This window comes from Tilletiaria anomala (genome assembly GCF_000711695.1).
Source record: "Tilletiaria anomala UBC 951 chromosome Unknown K437scaffold_5, whole genome shotgun sequence".
Lineage (NCBI taxonomy): Eukaryota > Fungi > Basidiomycota > Exobasidiomycetes > Georgefischeriales > Tilletiariaceae > Tilletiaria > Tilletiaria anomala.
This window is the reverse complement of record NW_013547017.1, coordinates 213,647-228,031: the sequence shown is the minus strand read 5'-3', so window position 1 is coordinate 228,031 and position 14,385 is coordinate 213,647. Positions and strand designations below refer to the sequence as shown.

The 14,385-nt window shown below is 56.9% G+C and overlaps 5 protein-coding genes across 5 annotated transcripts; 2 read left to right on the top strand and 3 right to left on the bottom strand.

Moving 5' to 3' along the window:
• Window positions 1-103: 103 nt before the first annotated feature.
• Window positions 104-2,728, bottom strand: K437DRAFT_272031 (putative NADH dehydrogenase 78K chain precursor). The gene is made up of 4 exons (XM_013390364.1): window positions 2,472-2,728; window positions 2,327-2,393; window positions 333-2,261; window positions 104-247 (listed from the first exon to the last, which is right to left on the bottom strand). Exons 1-4 carry the CDS (start codon window positions 2,672-2,674, stop codon window positions 167-169), a joined length of 2,280 nt encoding a protein of 759 aa, XP_013245818.1. The 5' UTR covers window positions 2,675-2,728; the 3' UTR covers window positions 104-166.
• Window positions 2,729-3,040: 312 nt separating this feature from the next.
• On the bottom strand, window positions 3,041-5,121 carry K437DRAFT_272030 (uncharacterized protein; the record flags this gene model as incomplete). The annotated part of the gene is made up of 5 exons (XM_013390363.1): window positions 4,553-5,121; window positions 3,840-4,478; window positions 3,436-3,756; window positions 3,280-3,374; window positions 3,041-3,201 (listed from the first exon to the last, which is right to left on the bottom strand). The coding sequence occupies exons 1-5, from the start codon at window positions 5,011-5,013 to the stop codon at window positions 3,041-3,043; spliced, it is 1,677 nt and encodes a 558-aa protein (XP_013245817.1). The 5' UTR covers window positions 5,014-5,121.
• A 218-nt stretch (window positions 5,122-5,339) lies between these two features.
• Window positions 5,340-6,799, top strand: K437DRAFT_231403 (uncharacterized protein). The gene is made up of 2 exons (XM_013390362.1): window positions 5,340-6,089; window positions 6,164-6,799. Exons 1-2 carry the CDS (start codon window positions 5,398-5,400, stop codon window positions 6,726-6,728), a joined length of 1,257 nt encoding a protein of 418 aa, XP_013245816.1. The 5' UTR covers window positions 5,340-5,397; the 3' UTR covers window positions 6,729-6,799.
• A 1,359-nt stretch (window positions 6,800-8,158) lies between these two features.
• K437DRAFT_134346 (Ureohydrolase) lies at window positions 8,159-9,628 on the top strand. Its single transcript, XM_013390361.1, has 3 exons — window positions 8,159-8,192; window positions 8,252-8,440; window positions 8,541-9,628. The coding sequence occupies exons 2-3, from the start codon at window positions 8,300-8,302 to the stop codon at window positions 9,441-9,443; spliced, it is 1,044 nt and encodes a 347-aa protein (XP_013245815.1). The 5' UTR covers window positions 8,159-8,192; window positions 8,252-8,299; the 3' UTR covers window positions 9,444-9,628.
• On the bottom strand, window positions 9,629-13,646 carry K437DRAFT_134236 (uncharacterized protein). The gene is made up of 2 exons (XM_013390360.1): window positions 12,933-13,646; window positions 9,629-12,676 (listed from the first exon to the last, which is right to left on the bottom strand). The coding sequence occupies exons 1-2, from the start codon at window positions 13,541-13,543 to the stop codon at window positions 9,814-9,816; spliced, it is 3,474 nt and encodes a 1,157-aa protein (XP_013245814.1). The 5' UTR covers window positions 13,544-13,646; the 3' UTR covers window positions 9,629-9,813.
• Window positions 13,647-14,385: the final 739 nt, after the last annotated feature.

Here is a 14,385-nt window from a genome sequence, read left to right as displayed (position 1 = left end):
GAGTGTCACTGCGGCCATCTTGTAGCGATGGAGCCGTGCAGCCTGCGTTGTCACGGCTTCATAAGAAAGTCCGCTCCCGGTGGGCTAAATTGTAGGTACAACTGTTGCGATCATGATGTATGCATTCTTTAGGCGTTGCAATTGGATCTACACAGTTCTCAGCCAACTAATTCAGCGACGAAAGTTCGCTCAGGCGCGGTGGCTCGACCTGTTCCATCGGCAGCTTTTGCACGAAGGCTTTGACGCACTGGGCAGTGGGAGGGAAGAGGAAAGGGTGGTCAGCGATGACGAACCAATGGGTGAGAACAATAGCAACCGAGAAGGAGACTTACTTTCGCCATGGTCGGCGATGCGCGCGAAATAGGATCAGTCTGGTAGAAGTTGGTGATAGGTCGGAAGAGTGGCGCACCAGACACTTTCTTTGCGTCGCCGCCTTGGACCAGCGAGTCGATCCCAGCGAGCGCATTCGCCGCCGAGGTCTGCTCAGCGATGTCGTATCGGACGAGCGTGGGAGAGATGTCGAACATGCGATCCCGCAGATCGAGGAGATCGTTGTAGGGAAGCACGTGGCCCAGCACTTCAGAGAGTGCACGGATGATCTTCCAGTCCTCACGAGCTGCGCCTGGTGGAGGAACAGCGGCGCGAGTTAGCTGCGCTCGGCCTTCCGTGTTGACGAAGGTAGTCGCCTTCTCCGTGTATGCAGCACCGGGCAAGCACACATCGGCAAACTGAGCGCCAACGTCGCCGTGGTGACCCTGGTAGACGACAAAGGCATCTCTCGGAATGCTCTCTGGCGAAAAGTCGTCAGCGTTGAGCAGGTAGATGAACTTTGGCGTGATGTCGGCTGTTGCCTTGCGAGCAGCGAAGCCAATGTCGTTCGCGGCAGTCTTCGAAGCTGTGCGCTGAAGAATGTTGAAACCGTTCCACTCGGCAGAGATGAATCGATCCTTGTTGCTCTTGACATACTCGGCTAAGCCTGCCAGCATGCCCTTTCCATCCACGTGCTCGGCGACCGCGCTGCCAACGATGATCATCGGTTTCTTGGCCTGCTTGAACTTCTTACCAAAGTCACCCTTACCATCGATGATGGACTGAATGGCTTTGGCGTCGGTGCCCACGTGATCGTAGTCGTAGGTGAGGTCAACTTGTTCTCCGATCAAGCCGACTGTCAAATCAGAGCGGAGGTAGGTTTTGCGAATCCTCGTGTTCACAATCGCAGCCTCATGTCGCGGGTTGGTACCAACCAGGAGGATGGCATCCGCATCCTCGATGCCCGGAATACTAGAGTTGAAAGAGTAATTGGAGCGAATGTCGACGCCAGTCGCAGAGGGTTGGTCCCCGGTGGGCAAGTCGGTGGTAAGGTTCTCAGAGCCCAGACGGTTGACCAGGTCCTTGAGAGCAACCATCGACTCGGCATCTGCAAGTGAGCCAGCAACGGCCTTGATTTCGTCTCCTTTTGCGCCACTCGATGCCAGGCCTTCAGCAATGGCCACAAGAGCCTCCGGCCACGAAGCTGGGACGAAGCCGTCACCCTGCTTGATGAGCGGCGTGGTGAGGCGCTGGTACTTAAGCCCATCGCATGCGAAGCGGCTCTTATCATTGATCCATTCCTCGTTGATGTCGTCGTTTGTCCGTGGCAAAATGCGCATCACCTGCACACCACGAGAGTCCACACGAATATTGGATCCAACAGCGTCGAGAACATCGATAGACTCTGTCTTCTTGAGCTCCCATGGCCTCGCGTGAAATGCGTATGGCTTAGACGTGAGAGCACCCACCGGGCAGAGGTCGATGATATTGCCGGACATTTCAGAGTCAAGCGTCTTCTCGATGTACGTGCCGATTTGTAGAGAGTTGCCGCGGCCCGAGGTGCCGAGGTCTTGGATGCCTGCAATGTCGTTTGCAAAGCGGACACAGCGGGTGCATTGAATGCACCTGGTCATGACTGTCTTAACGAGGGGGCCAAAGTATTTGTCCTCGACTGCACGCTTGCCGGCGATCTCGTGGAAGCGGCCCCGGTCGGAGCCATAGCGCATCGATTGGTCCTGCAGGTCGCATTCTCCTCCCCAGTCGCAAATAGGGCAGTCGAGGGGGTGATTGGCCAAAAGGAATTCCATAACACCCTCACGAGCCTTTGCTACCAATGGGGTGTTGGTGAAGATCTGCTGGCCAGGCATAGCAGGGAAAGCACAGGAGGCCACGGGCTTGGGCGCGCCCTTGCTCTCCACCAAGCACATGCGACAGTTCCCTGCGACCATAAGCTGCCGACACGTACCATTTGCGTCAACAGCTGCAACCAAGTTCTTCTTTTTCGGTACCAACTCACTCTCTCATGGTAGCAGAACCTTGGGATCTGCGCTCCTGCCTTCTCGCAAGCCTGAATGAGGGCGGTACTGTCGGAGGTCGTCAGGATAATATTAGCATTCTTGTGTCTTTAGAATCGCCACGCGCCGTTGGCCAACGTCACTCACCCCTGGACGACCTCAACCTCCTTCCCATCCACTGTGAGCTTGACCATCTTGGGTTGCTCTGGAGCAGGTGATGCCTGCGCTCTAGTGCACGAGGTCGAAAAGCGGGCCATATGGGCACCGGTAGCATGGCGCGCCACTCCGGCTGCGCCTGCCGCCGAAGCGGGCAGCCTGCCTGAGGCTGAGACCACCGACCGACGCAGCATCTTGTCCGCTAGATGCACGAGCTAGTAGCGCCTGCAAGGAGATGCTTGCCTTCCTGTGGGAAGTTAGAGGTTTGCACAATACGGCCTTGGAAGATGCAGCATCGTTCAAAAGCTGGTAGCCGGCGCAGGGGAGAACGAGTGATTGGCGCTGGCGGCTGGACGAGGAAGCGCTCTTCTGCGTGTGCGACCACACTCTATGTAAATCCACGCACTTCTAAGAAGACGCTTGGCCCTCAACAGCCGGTCGCAGCATTCCGATCTCGCAGAGGTCTTAAGTTGCTCAATTGCAACTTCTCGTTAAATAGTGGGCTCGGCAGACGAAGGCTACTAAATACAAACATTGATCCGTCTGCAAGGGCGATTGGTTTATAGCGTGACACCGAAAAAGCAAGCTGCAATGCTCAGCACGATACTCTCTATTGCTTGAGCCTCCGTCTCTCCTTCCAGACCCGGCCGGTGGTCAACCATTCTTCTGAACTGAGTGGGTATAGCTCTCAAGATCTCATCCGCCTCGGGTGAAAGGGCTGCTGTGCGAATAAAAGGGGCGAAAGGGGGCTCAGCGATCGCTGCACAAGCGGAGCTATCCAGGCTTTCAGATTACTCACTCGAGTCGGGTAACTTGGCAGTGAGAGACACATCGGGAAGACCGCGCCCAAACGCGTCGAAAGCGATGCGGTATCGAAGATGCAGTTGCGCATTGCTGTCAAAAAAAGTAGAGTCAGATGCGCGCATCACATTAGTAAAATACGCTCGTACCTCACTTGTCGTTGCTCAAGATCAGTGTTTCTGCCTGCTCAGGATCGTACACGACCTGAGCAGCTTCCTGATCCGACAAGTCGTGTTCCTCCATATTCAAGTCAGTTGCGAGCCGGTTATGGTTGCTTCTACCAGATTTGTGCCTCCGATGGTTCCATCGAGACGCAAGAAACATAGCTTCTGCATTGACTGCATAAGCTTTCGTACCGCACAGAGGGCGTAGCTGGGTTGCAACAGCTTGGAACAGTTTTCGTCGAGCACGAGCGGCTGAACTAAGACTTCGCAGCGTATTGAAGACGGCTGGCGCGTCGCAGCGTCGCAGCAGCCTTTCATTATGTGCGTAAGAAAAAGGGGAAATCGTCATCAGCGTCTCCGACGACCCATGGATGCGCTGGCTATCTTAACTTACCTGTCCAGATGGGACTCCTGGTTCAACGCGGATATGACTCCCTTGGGCAGCTCCACCGTCAGCTCGGATACCTTCGGCGGGCCGCTTGCCCGCTCCTCCTTCACTGTGAGCTTCACCCGTATTGCACCAATGGTATGCAGCCAGCCTGCGACATCGAAAGCCCTCGTGCTCTTCATCCGGTCTGCACTTGTTATTTTCTTCTGCATCAAACTCTGGATCCTCCAGCCTGTAAAGGCCTGCAAATTCTCCAACAGATCTTGCCCTCTTCGTTTGCGAGCATTGAGCCAGTCCTCCATCCACTGGTATTTGTCAAGTTCGTATGATTCCAAATCGTGCTCTTTCTCTACCCATGCATCATTTGTGGGGCTGTCTTGTGTCACTCCCCCATCGGTTCGGCGACGTTTTGAAGCTGGAGCGCGCGCCGCTCGATCGCCCGCCACGAGACGCGTATCGATGTCATACCCTGCACCACTGCCCTCGATACCGGCAGAAAGAGCCGGCGCAGGGACGGACACGAACGCTTGAGTCTCTGTAGATGCAGTTGCGGCGGATGCTGCAAGCGAAACGGTCGCAGCGGACTCGTTACTGCCGATCAGCTTCTGCATAAGCGCAGATGGCGACGATACCAGTAAAGCGGTTCTTCAAGGGGATTCCGATTCAGATCAAGAATTCGACCGGATTTGTGGACTTGTTGCCTCGAGGACCGCACTCACAATGCGTCATCATCCATCCCTTTGAGTAAAGCATCGATTTCGTCGTCCATGACGAGCTCTGCACTCGACAGTCCTGCGATCTGCTGCATTTGTTTCTCTTTCTCTGATGCTCTGGAGGCATTCTGCTGCCGAGCATTCTCGAGTTGCGACCTTAATGCGTCGATTTGCCCATTGAGCTCCGTCAGCAATGCGTTGAGGTGCATCCGCTCGGCATTCTCGCGGGCCTCTTTGGATGCAGAGAGAGCTCCGAATGCCGTTCCTGGGGAAGCAGCTCTTGAAGCATCAGGCGTGGACCTTAGTGCTTTCGTTGCCGCAGCTGTTGCTGAAGCCTGGGAATTGCGGCTGTTGCGCGGTGAGGAGCGGGTTCCCGAAGCCCTCGCATTACGAGCTGGAGGCGTTGATTGTGACGGCGGCGCGTTGCTGCGCCCACCACGGAAGGAAGACGAAGCTGGGTCGGACATTTTCGGTGATTGACGCCTTTGGGGATCGCTTCTTTGCTCGATCCAATGGAAAGATGTGCGCCGTGACACAACGAATGGCGAGCACGAGACGATGTAGCATGAATGAATGATCAACATCGTGATTCGTGGCGCGCATGCGTGCCTGCGCTTTCCATCAAGAACGCAATGGAATCACGCGTCATCCCGGTCACGTGACTCTAATTAACAACGCCTGGGACAGCTCACAATTTTTGAGGGACTCCCACCTGCCGCCTGCCTTCCTCACCAACGCTCTGCGAGAGATTTTACACATTCTTCTCATCCTCGCTCGTGACATCTCGACCAACCACAAGCAACGGCTCGCAGCAACACTAGCAGCAGGGGCCGTCAAGTAGTACAGTCAATATGTCAGCAGCGAGCGTAGCAGCAGCGGTTGTGGCCGGAGCAAGCAAGCCTGAAGCGTCAAAGGCTGGCGTGGCGACAGTTGCCAAGGCCGCTGCAGGGTTGACGCAGGCCGAACGTCCGCTCACGGATCTGGACATCGCAGCGCTGGAGCTGGTCAAGTCTGCCAAGCAAGCTATCACCTCTGTCCGTCTCGATGGTCTCGCGCTGGCCAAGATTGTCAAGCACTCCAAGGATGCTCACCCAAGCGCCGCTACGGGAGCGTTGCTGGGCCTTGAGATTGCCGGGGCACTCGAGGTATCCAACGTTTTCTCTCTTCCAGGCAACGCACTTGGCTCGTCTTCACGGGATCGCGGCGTCTCTGAGGACCAGGATGCAGAGGCACAGGTCGGAAAGGGCGTCACTCGGTACACTTCTGCGATGCTTTCACTCCTCCGCGATGTGAATGCAGACGCGAACCCGGTGGGTCTCTACTACGGCTGCTTCCTCGGCGCCTTCCTGTCTTCTGCCGTCATTGACGGACTCTGGGCAATATCGAGCTTGATGGAGCGGGAGGGAACAGAGGGAAAGGGGAGAGCAATCCTGCTGGTCCACGACCTGGCGCAGTCGGCAATGGGCAACACGACAATCCGGGCGTTCCGGCTGGCACCTTCTTTCATCGACGCCTACCGGCGTGGCAAATTCCACACACAGGCGTGAGTGCATTCGAAAGAATAAGGAAGATGAGCCTGGAAGCTCATATGATTTGCCTGTGCCTTGTCTGCGGCAGTCTCGTGGACCATAAGCTCACTTTTTCGAACGTGCTTGTCGAGATCCCGGTGACGCTTCACAACACAGCCCTTCTCGATGCGCTGCTCTCTACGCTCTCTGCGCCTTCGGATGCTGCGCCTTCGATTTTACCCCCAACGAGCGCCTCTCTGCTGCAGCGATCGACGTCTGCCGCGCTGGACACATCCGCGGCGCTCAACCACAACCTGACGTTCGCTCTGCCGCCAGTGCTGTCCACCTCGCTCGAGTCGACGCTCGAGGCGCTGGACGAGCACGCATCCGAGGCAGGCAACATCGGCTACCAGCTGCGCCAGCTGGGTCGCGAGAAGGCGCGCGCCGAGGCGTACCTGTCCAGGCGACGGGCTGAGAACGCGCTGCGCGAGCAGCAGGGTCTGCCGCCGCTGCCGGTGGAGGACGTGAACAAGCTCTTCAAGCTGCAAAATGAGCCGAGCAGGCTTGAGGGAATGATGCTTCTCGGACAGCTCGACGAGGCAGCCAAGCGGCTCGCAGAGACAGCCGCCGTCGGCTCTGTCCAGCTGCATGCTGTCAAGACGGGTGCCATTTGAGTCGTTTTAGACCTTCTCGACGCTGTATGGTTCAAGCGCACTCGTCTTCGGACCCGAAATGTGAGCACCCGCTTTATACAGCTGCAGCAGCAGCAGCGGCCACTTGTTTCCCCTTGTGTACTCTAGCATCGTAAGCAGACTGCTTTTGCGCTTCCTCGAGGGACATGTTTTCAGCTCATAATCAGCGGTGCCACTCCTGCAATCTCGCCGATGAAAACATCACAAACGTCACCACCTTGCGACCGCACCTCCCCTCCCACCGCGACATCGACAAGAATGCTACAGATATGGCACAAGCGCCGTCTAAATCACACGCATGCCCTGTCGCGCCTGCGCAGCGATTCCCTTGGCTGGCCCGCGCGTGGCGAGGGCGCGATGTAGTGCGGTGCGGTGCTAGAGCTGCGCCTCGTTGGCCGGGCCCGAGCACCAGCGTGGCGTATGGTTCCCTTTGGTTGCACTGCGCACGATCGCTCACTCGCTTGCGTGGCGCCGCCGGTCGTATCTGCGTTCGCAACTCTGCGAGCGACAATACACATCCAAGGCAAGCGGGGAGAGGGCCAGCACCGTCAAGCGAGTAGCACACTAGCACAGGGAGCGAAGGAGCGGCGGGATGACAGAGGGAAGAGCACATTATGTATGCTTTGCCAGCTGGGTTACAAACGCCCCCAGTCTTCTGCTAAGCCTGATATGCCCATGGTCAGGGTCAATGGGACCGTTCCACTCGCTCCAATTTGACCAGCAGCGGGGGGGAGAGGAAGGGAAGGAGGAGTGCGGCCCAAGGAGTTTCCACGAGATGGCGTAGCCATCTCGGCGCGGGAACTTGTCTTGTTGCAGCAGCATATCGAGGAAAGGTATATTGGAGAGTCAAGTATCGGTCTTTTATTATATGTTTGGGCTTGTGCCCATGCCAGGACGAGTTGCGCCGGTTAATGGCTGCCTGCAACTGGAGGATGGGTGATGAGCGGTGCGTCTTTTCTCCTCTCCATTCTCGGCGTACGATACCACCTCGTTGCCTCGACCCCAGCCGCGCTCTGCACAGCAACTCGCAGTGTCACGAATGCCTCGAGTCGGTTGGCTACCCTCGCTAGTGTCAGTACAAGAAAGCACGCGAAACGACGAACGGTCGTTCTGTGCAGGGTTGTTGCGTAGTGGTGCTGGCTGCTGCACGCCGCGCTCCAACCCTAACTACATCCAACTCTCTAGATCACGCTGTCACACATCGAAACGTCCGCGTGGCGCCTACGTCACAACACACACGTACACTCACCCACAACTAGGTAGAATCGGAGTCTCTCAGAGTTCAGCTCATCGTCATCAGATTCGGGAGTCAGTGCAACCCTCTCCTTGACAGCAAGGGAGCCCGCAACGAGACCGTCCTTGTCGATCAGCCAGTCTATATTCACACATATATATGCTCTGTCACTGCCTCTGATCACCTGGCTGTGGCCTCGTCCTGACCCAAGTGCAAGTGCCTGCGAGCCGTTGCTTTACGGCGAGAACACACGCTCAGACAAGTCACACAGTTGGGCTCTTTTGCTTTCCTCCGCATAGCATACAGCCAGCCCTTCAAAATGTCAGCAGCACCAGCATTGACAAGCACAGCCAACTGCGGCAGCAGTGAACGGCCGCGGGCCAACAGCGCGGTTGACAACCTCCGCTTCGTCAAGAACAAGACGGTCAGCCTGATCGGTTGTCCCTTCAGCTCTGGTCAGGTGAGAGGGCCCTGGTCGTAGTTGTTGTCCGTTAGCACTGTGCATCGATCCCACATGAAATAACCTCTCTGTCGCTCCACATCGCCCAAACTCCATGCAGGGACGACCAGGTGTCGAGGCAGGGCCCAACTCGCTCGTCTCCGCTGGTCTGCTCGAGCAGCTCACCCAGCTCGGCTGGACAGTCGAGTTCACAGGGTATCAGCAGTTCGAGTCCATTGTCTCTTCTGAGCAGCTGGCCAAAGATACGCCGATCGGAAAGATGAAGAATCCTCGCACCGTCTCACACGTGACCCAGGCGGTCGCAACTGTCGTCGCCTCCAAGGCGAAGGAGGGCAAGATCCCGCTAACGCTCGGCGGCGACCACTCGCTCGGTCTCGGCACAGTGCTTGGCTCTCTCGCCGCGCACCCGGACCTGGCACTGATCTGGGTCGACGCGCACGCCGACATCAACACGCCGCAGACGACCGACTCGGGTAACCTGCACGGCTGCCCCGTCTCGTTCCTGTGCAACCTCGAAGACACGCAGGTCGAGCCCTTCTCCACCTGGCTGCCCGGCCCCGCATCGAAGTTCCTCGACCCCAAGCGGCTCGTATACATTGGCCTGCGCGACGTAGACTCAGAGGAGAAGACTATCCTGCGCAAGCACGGCATCAAGGCGTTCAGCATGCACGAGGTCGACCGGTACGGCATCGGTGCAGTTGTTGACATGGCGCTCGATTACATCAACGACGGTGTAAAAGGCAAGCGCGAGAGACCCATCCACCTCAGCTTCGACGTTGACGCGCTCGACCCGAGCGTCGCGCCGTCGACCGGCACGCCCGTGCGTGGCGGTCTCTCCTTCCGCGAGGGTCACTACATCTGCGAGGCGCTCTACGAGACTGGCGCACTTGTCGCCATGGATCTCATGGAGGTCAACCCATCGCTCATGCCCGCTGATGCCGAGCAGACCATTGCCGTTGGCTGCTCGCTCGTGCGCTCTGCGTTCGGCGAAACCCTGTTGTGATGCCCAACTGTCCAGGAAAAGAGCAAGAGACAAGTACCATTGCTTGAACGCTAGACTGCAAACCTTGTTTAGCAGAACAAAATTGCAAACGAATTTCGTGTATGCGCATTGCTCCTGCTCGATACATGTGGCACCACCATCTGGCGTGTCGAAGGTGAAAAACTGAAAGAGTGTAAGGCAAAGATGTGTGCATGGGTACGCATGAATGCGTATTGGCTGGCTACGATCTGCTGGAGGTGGTATGAATCGAAGAGAGTGTGAATGAAAGTGTTGCTTGCCGACGACAAGTGTATATTGTGGACGAAATGCTGCGAAAGGGAAGTGGATCCCTTTGCCCCAGTCAGAATTGCGTACCGAAGCGAAACCGTCTTTACGCTTTGGGCTGCGCAGACATCGAAGAACGCTTTTGCCTAGTCATCGACAGCGAGAACTGTGACGCACGTTTGTGCCTGCGCTCGTCTTCTGCGGTCGCTTTATCGAGCGCCTGTTCAACAACCATGTTGTCGAATTGCAGCAGAGGCTGGCTGAGCCGCCTGCGGTGGCCGCCACTGTTTTGGCCCTGCAGTGCACCCTCGGCGATACGACGGCGATCTGTCTCGGTCAGCGTGGCCGATGCGCGCTTGAACGCGACAGCAGGAGCTGTGGCGTTCATCGTAGTGGACGCCGCCTTGTCGGGAAGACGGATCTCTCCACGACCGCTGGTCGTGGTCGTGTCATTCCTTCCCGCCGCGCTATGCGTGGAACACTGAAGTGCATGTTGTTGAAGCAAGTCCGAGGCCGAGTGCCTCCTGCGGGGATGCGTCTGCATCTGCTGTTGCTGCATCTTGGCTGACGAAGGCTCAGGGCGCTGCGTGCTCGCAAAGCCACCAAGCGAACGCTGCGAGCGGTGTTGCAGCGTTTGGCGCGCAATTTCATCGAGTGAAATGCTACTCGAACGGCGGTGCAGACTCATGCGCTTGGCATCATCATGACCGAATGCATTTTTGCTGGCGTTAGGTATGCTCATTCGTTGGCTGGCTGCGGCCAAAGGTGACTGCACTGAGCATGCAGGCGCTTGGCCTTGCGGAACCTGCATAACGTTGATGCTCTTGCCATGGCCAGAGCTATGCCCGCTCATGGAGAACTCCTGTGGTTTGAGCACAACCTCCGTTTCCTTCAGCGCGTGCCTGTCCTTCTCGGCAAATGCTTCAGATGCCTTTTGGCGTTCGATCTGTAATAAGCGGCTCTTCTCCCTCTCGAGAAGAGCTTCAGTTGCATTGCGCTGCATGGCTGCCAAGCGCTCCTTGTGCTTGGCTTCGTATTGCGCAAGCGACATGGATCCGCCAGCTGAAAGTTTGCTCTGACTTTGTGCGCGATCCAACGGCGCCAAATGCGCCAAAGGAGAGGCCGGGGCAGTCTTCGGAAGCGGTGGCAGCGGATCCTTGGGCGGCGGCGTGTTTGATTTGTTGAGCTGCGGCGATGAAGTTGTCAAGGACGGCGACAGGCTTTCGGAAGAATTGCGGTGCGGTAGCGCTGTCCACGGACTTACTTCGCTCATGCTGGGCCTGGAGGCCGGTAAGGCAGATGCGCGGCGAGCAGCACTGACAACCGGATCCATCGTGATCGTACGTTGCTGCTGCTGCTGAGGTGAAGATGAGGAAAGCCGATGAGCGCGGTAGGTCTGTGTAGGTATCTCAGCCGCTTCCGAGGTGATGACTTCCTGCAATGACTGAGAAGGCTCCAGGCCGCTCATTGAGTGCCGTTTCTGCCTTGTGAATGCCCCCTTTGCCTTCAAATCGCGGATGCTAGCAATCGTGTCATCGCCCGTTTCCTCTTCTACACATTCCGGCGCCGCGAGCAGCGCGTTTGAAGCCGTCTTGCTCATGTGAATCGAGCCAGCGCGTATGCGTCCGTCCGTCGCGGAAAAGGGCTTTGAGTCATCAGCGCGTGTGACAGCTGAAGCATTTTCAAGGTCGAAGGAGGATGCCTTGCGCAAGTTATCGATGCTCTCTCGAATCCTTTGTATCTCATCGAGCAGCAGCTCAGGATCGCCCGAGTTGCTGCTTCCAGCCGACTTGGAGGAAGGGTTGGAATTCATCTGAAGCGATGCAAGTTGGCGGCGTTGTTGATGTTGCCCCTGCGGGTGATGACACTGTGAGGACTCGCTCAGTGATCCGCCCAGGTCGAGTGGAGGTAGTGTAGCCGCCGAATTGGTGCGGGTGTGCTGCAGGTGGCCTGGGTCCCACTTCGAGAGGTACGCTAAGTTACGCTGACCTGTCGCGACATAGTGCAAGAACGAGCCGGGGCGAGTAGATGTAGGACGGGCGAGGGGCGCCGTCTCCATGTGCGGTGTCATCGCAGCGGGCGTCATCGAGCCCTTTGATTCCATGTCCCACCCGTGCGAATCTTGCGAAGCGGTTGTGTGCAGTGCACGTGGCATGAAGTTGAGCAAGCTGTTCATGCTAGAATTCTTGCGTTCTCGGTCGTCGCCAGCGCCATCTCTCTCGATGGCTATCCGAAAGGCGTTCATGTTCCTGTGGTTGTTGCTGCTGTACCTCTTTTCCCATTCTTGCAGGTCAGCCTGAGCGCTGCGCTGGATGCGCTTCGCGGCCTTCTCTGCCTTGCGCCTCGTCTCGCGGTCTTCGTCCGCCTCGCGCATGGCACGAATGTTGCGGCGCAGGTCGGACCACAAGCGCCACTGGAAGGCAGCAGCCATGAGGGTGACAGCAGCGATAGACACGACTTCGATGAGCATGGCCGTCGTCAGAGGCCAGCGATTACTGCTGAATGTGTCTGGATACTTGCGAATGAAGATGTCATCGAAGCCAATGTTGCGGACATAGAACTCCTTGAGACCGGCAGTCGTGAAGCAGTCGACGCCGAGGATGACAGCGGTGGCACCAGTGAGAGCCGTGCTGAGGATGATGACAGGCCGTTGTAACCTCACAATTAAATGAAGCCCGAAAGTCAGCGCAGTACAGCCAAAGTAGAGGGCATAACGCATGCCGAATTTCCGAATGAGTCCTCCATCCCGTGTAGCTTGCAGAAGTAAGCCAAGAGCGAAACCACCTAGGCAGGCAGTCAGCAGCGTGGAAGAGTAGCGGAAGATGAGTGCGAGGATGCCCCCGATCGCGCCGATGACAACGCACGCGACGAGAAAGACGCCACGAAGACCAGGCGAAGGATCGTAGATGGATTGTGCAACGCCCGCACGGAGGATGATGCAGATGGTGATCAGGGCGAGAGAGTAAAATCTGCGTAATGGTGAAGCCGAGGTGAAGGCGTAGCCAAATGTTTGGGGATCATTTGTCAGCGGTCAACTTCCTCGTGGGCTCCTAGCAGGTGAGACTGTACGCCAAGTGCAGTGAAAGTAAAGCATGCATCCCCAAGCTCACGACAGCGCGAGCGCACGATGTGCTACAAGGAAACACCACATTACCTCGCGTTTAAGATGCCAGCAAAGCCCCGGGGTATTGTCCTGGACTTATTTCGATTGCATGAACTACTTACCCAGTGAAAAAGACCGTGGACCAGGTCGACTTGATACCCCAGAATGCCATGAAGAGACCGCTGATGATGAGAAACGCGCCGAGCACGCCGAAAGCAGGATCGATGACGGTCTGCAGTGGGAGGCTTGGGGATGTGTCTGAAGCTAGCGCTGTTGTGGCTGTAGAATCTCCATATGGCGACGGCGAAGAGATGGCGGAAGGTTTGGTAGCGCTAGCTATGCCGAGCGTCAGAACACGAGTGACGGAAGTGACGTATTGATTCGTTGCATTGCTGCTGATCGGATGCGCCCCGGGTGGAAGCGGTTGTTGCGGGGATAATGTGACCGTGGCCAACGAGACTGTCGTAAGCGTGTAAAGAGATTGAGAAGAGGATGTCGGACTGGCGCCATTGCTAGTATTTTCGACGTTCGATGAGGATTGCGCGGATGTGCTTCCCGCATTCGTTGACGTGGCCAGCGGTGGGGATTGCGCGAGGGATGGTGCTATACACAGTGCCAGAAGAAAGCCGACGATCAAGCGTTGGATCACGCTGCGATGTGGCAACGATCGCTGTCGCCCTTCTGTGCTACTCCTCATGGAAAGACCGTGTATGTTGAGGGTGAACTGCCGCATCGTGGTAAGAGCTTTGCTTATGCGAATTCGACGTTTCGCTTGACGCGCCGTAAATCAGTCACAGGCACGCTTGTTTGCGGATCTGGTCAGCGCCATGCGCTCCATCAAACCTAACGAACAGGTCTTTGAAGGTGATCGCTGAAGCAGGGCAGCATGAGCTAGTAGTACGGTCGGATGCAGGTGAACAGATGAGCTCGGAGGATGCTTTCAGCCCTGCTTCACCAAGGGTAGTCCAGAAGGAGACATCGAGTATGGAGAAGCAGCGGAGAGGAGACTCGAAGGAGATTGCACCATCAGAAGGGAGAGGAAGCAAAAACATTGCAATGGATCAGAATGACTACAAAGCATCCCTTGTCACGGTGTCGCTGCTGACCCAGCTGGAGCAAGAAGAGTAGACAGGCAGGCTGCTGCCACGACGGGTCCGCTCTAATGGAGGCAGGGGCAAATCTGCGCTCGCTGTAACTTTGATTGTCAAGACCTCTGCAGGAGCCGAGATGAGGGGAGGTTGTGGAAGAAGGCCACTTCGAGAGCCGTCGAAACGGGTGGACGGGTGATGGAGCACCGAATCTCGCCTTGTCTCATCCGCAACGGATCTCCGCGATCCTTGAGTAATAATCATCGCGGCCACTTTGATCCTTTGACTCGAGACTCTTGCGTTCTCCCATTTCCCCTGACTCGGGCCCTTCCCCGAAGATCTCGCTAAGAACATGTCGTCGCTCATCCGCTCATCACAGGAACGCCCTGGGGGGTGCGGACATTAGACAGGAAATCGCCTCTATCTTTGGTGCCGTTGGCCGTTATACAGGAGCCTCTAGATCTTTATTCGTTGCATGCCCTGCGCC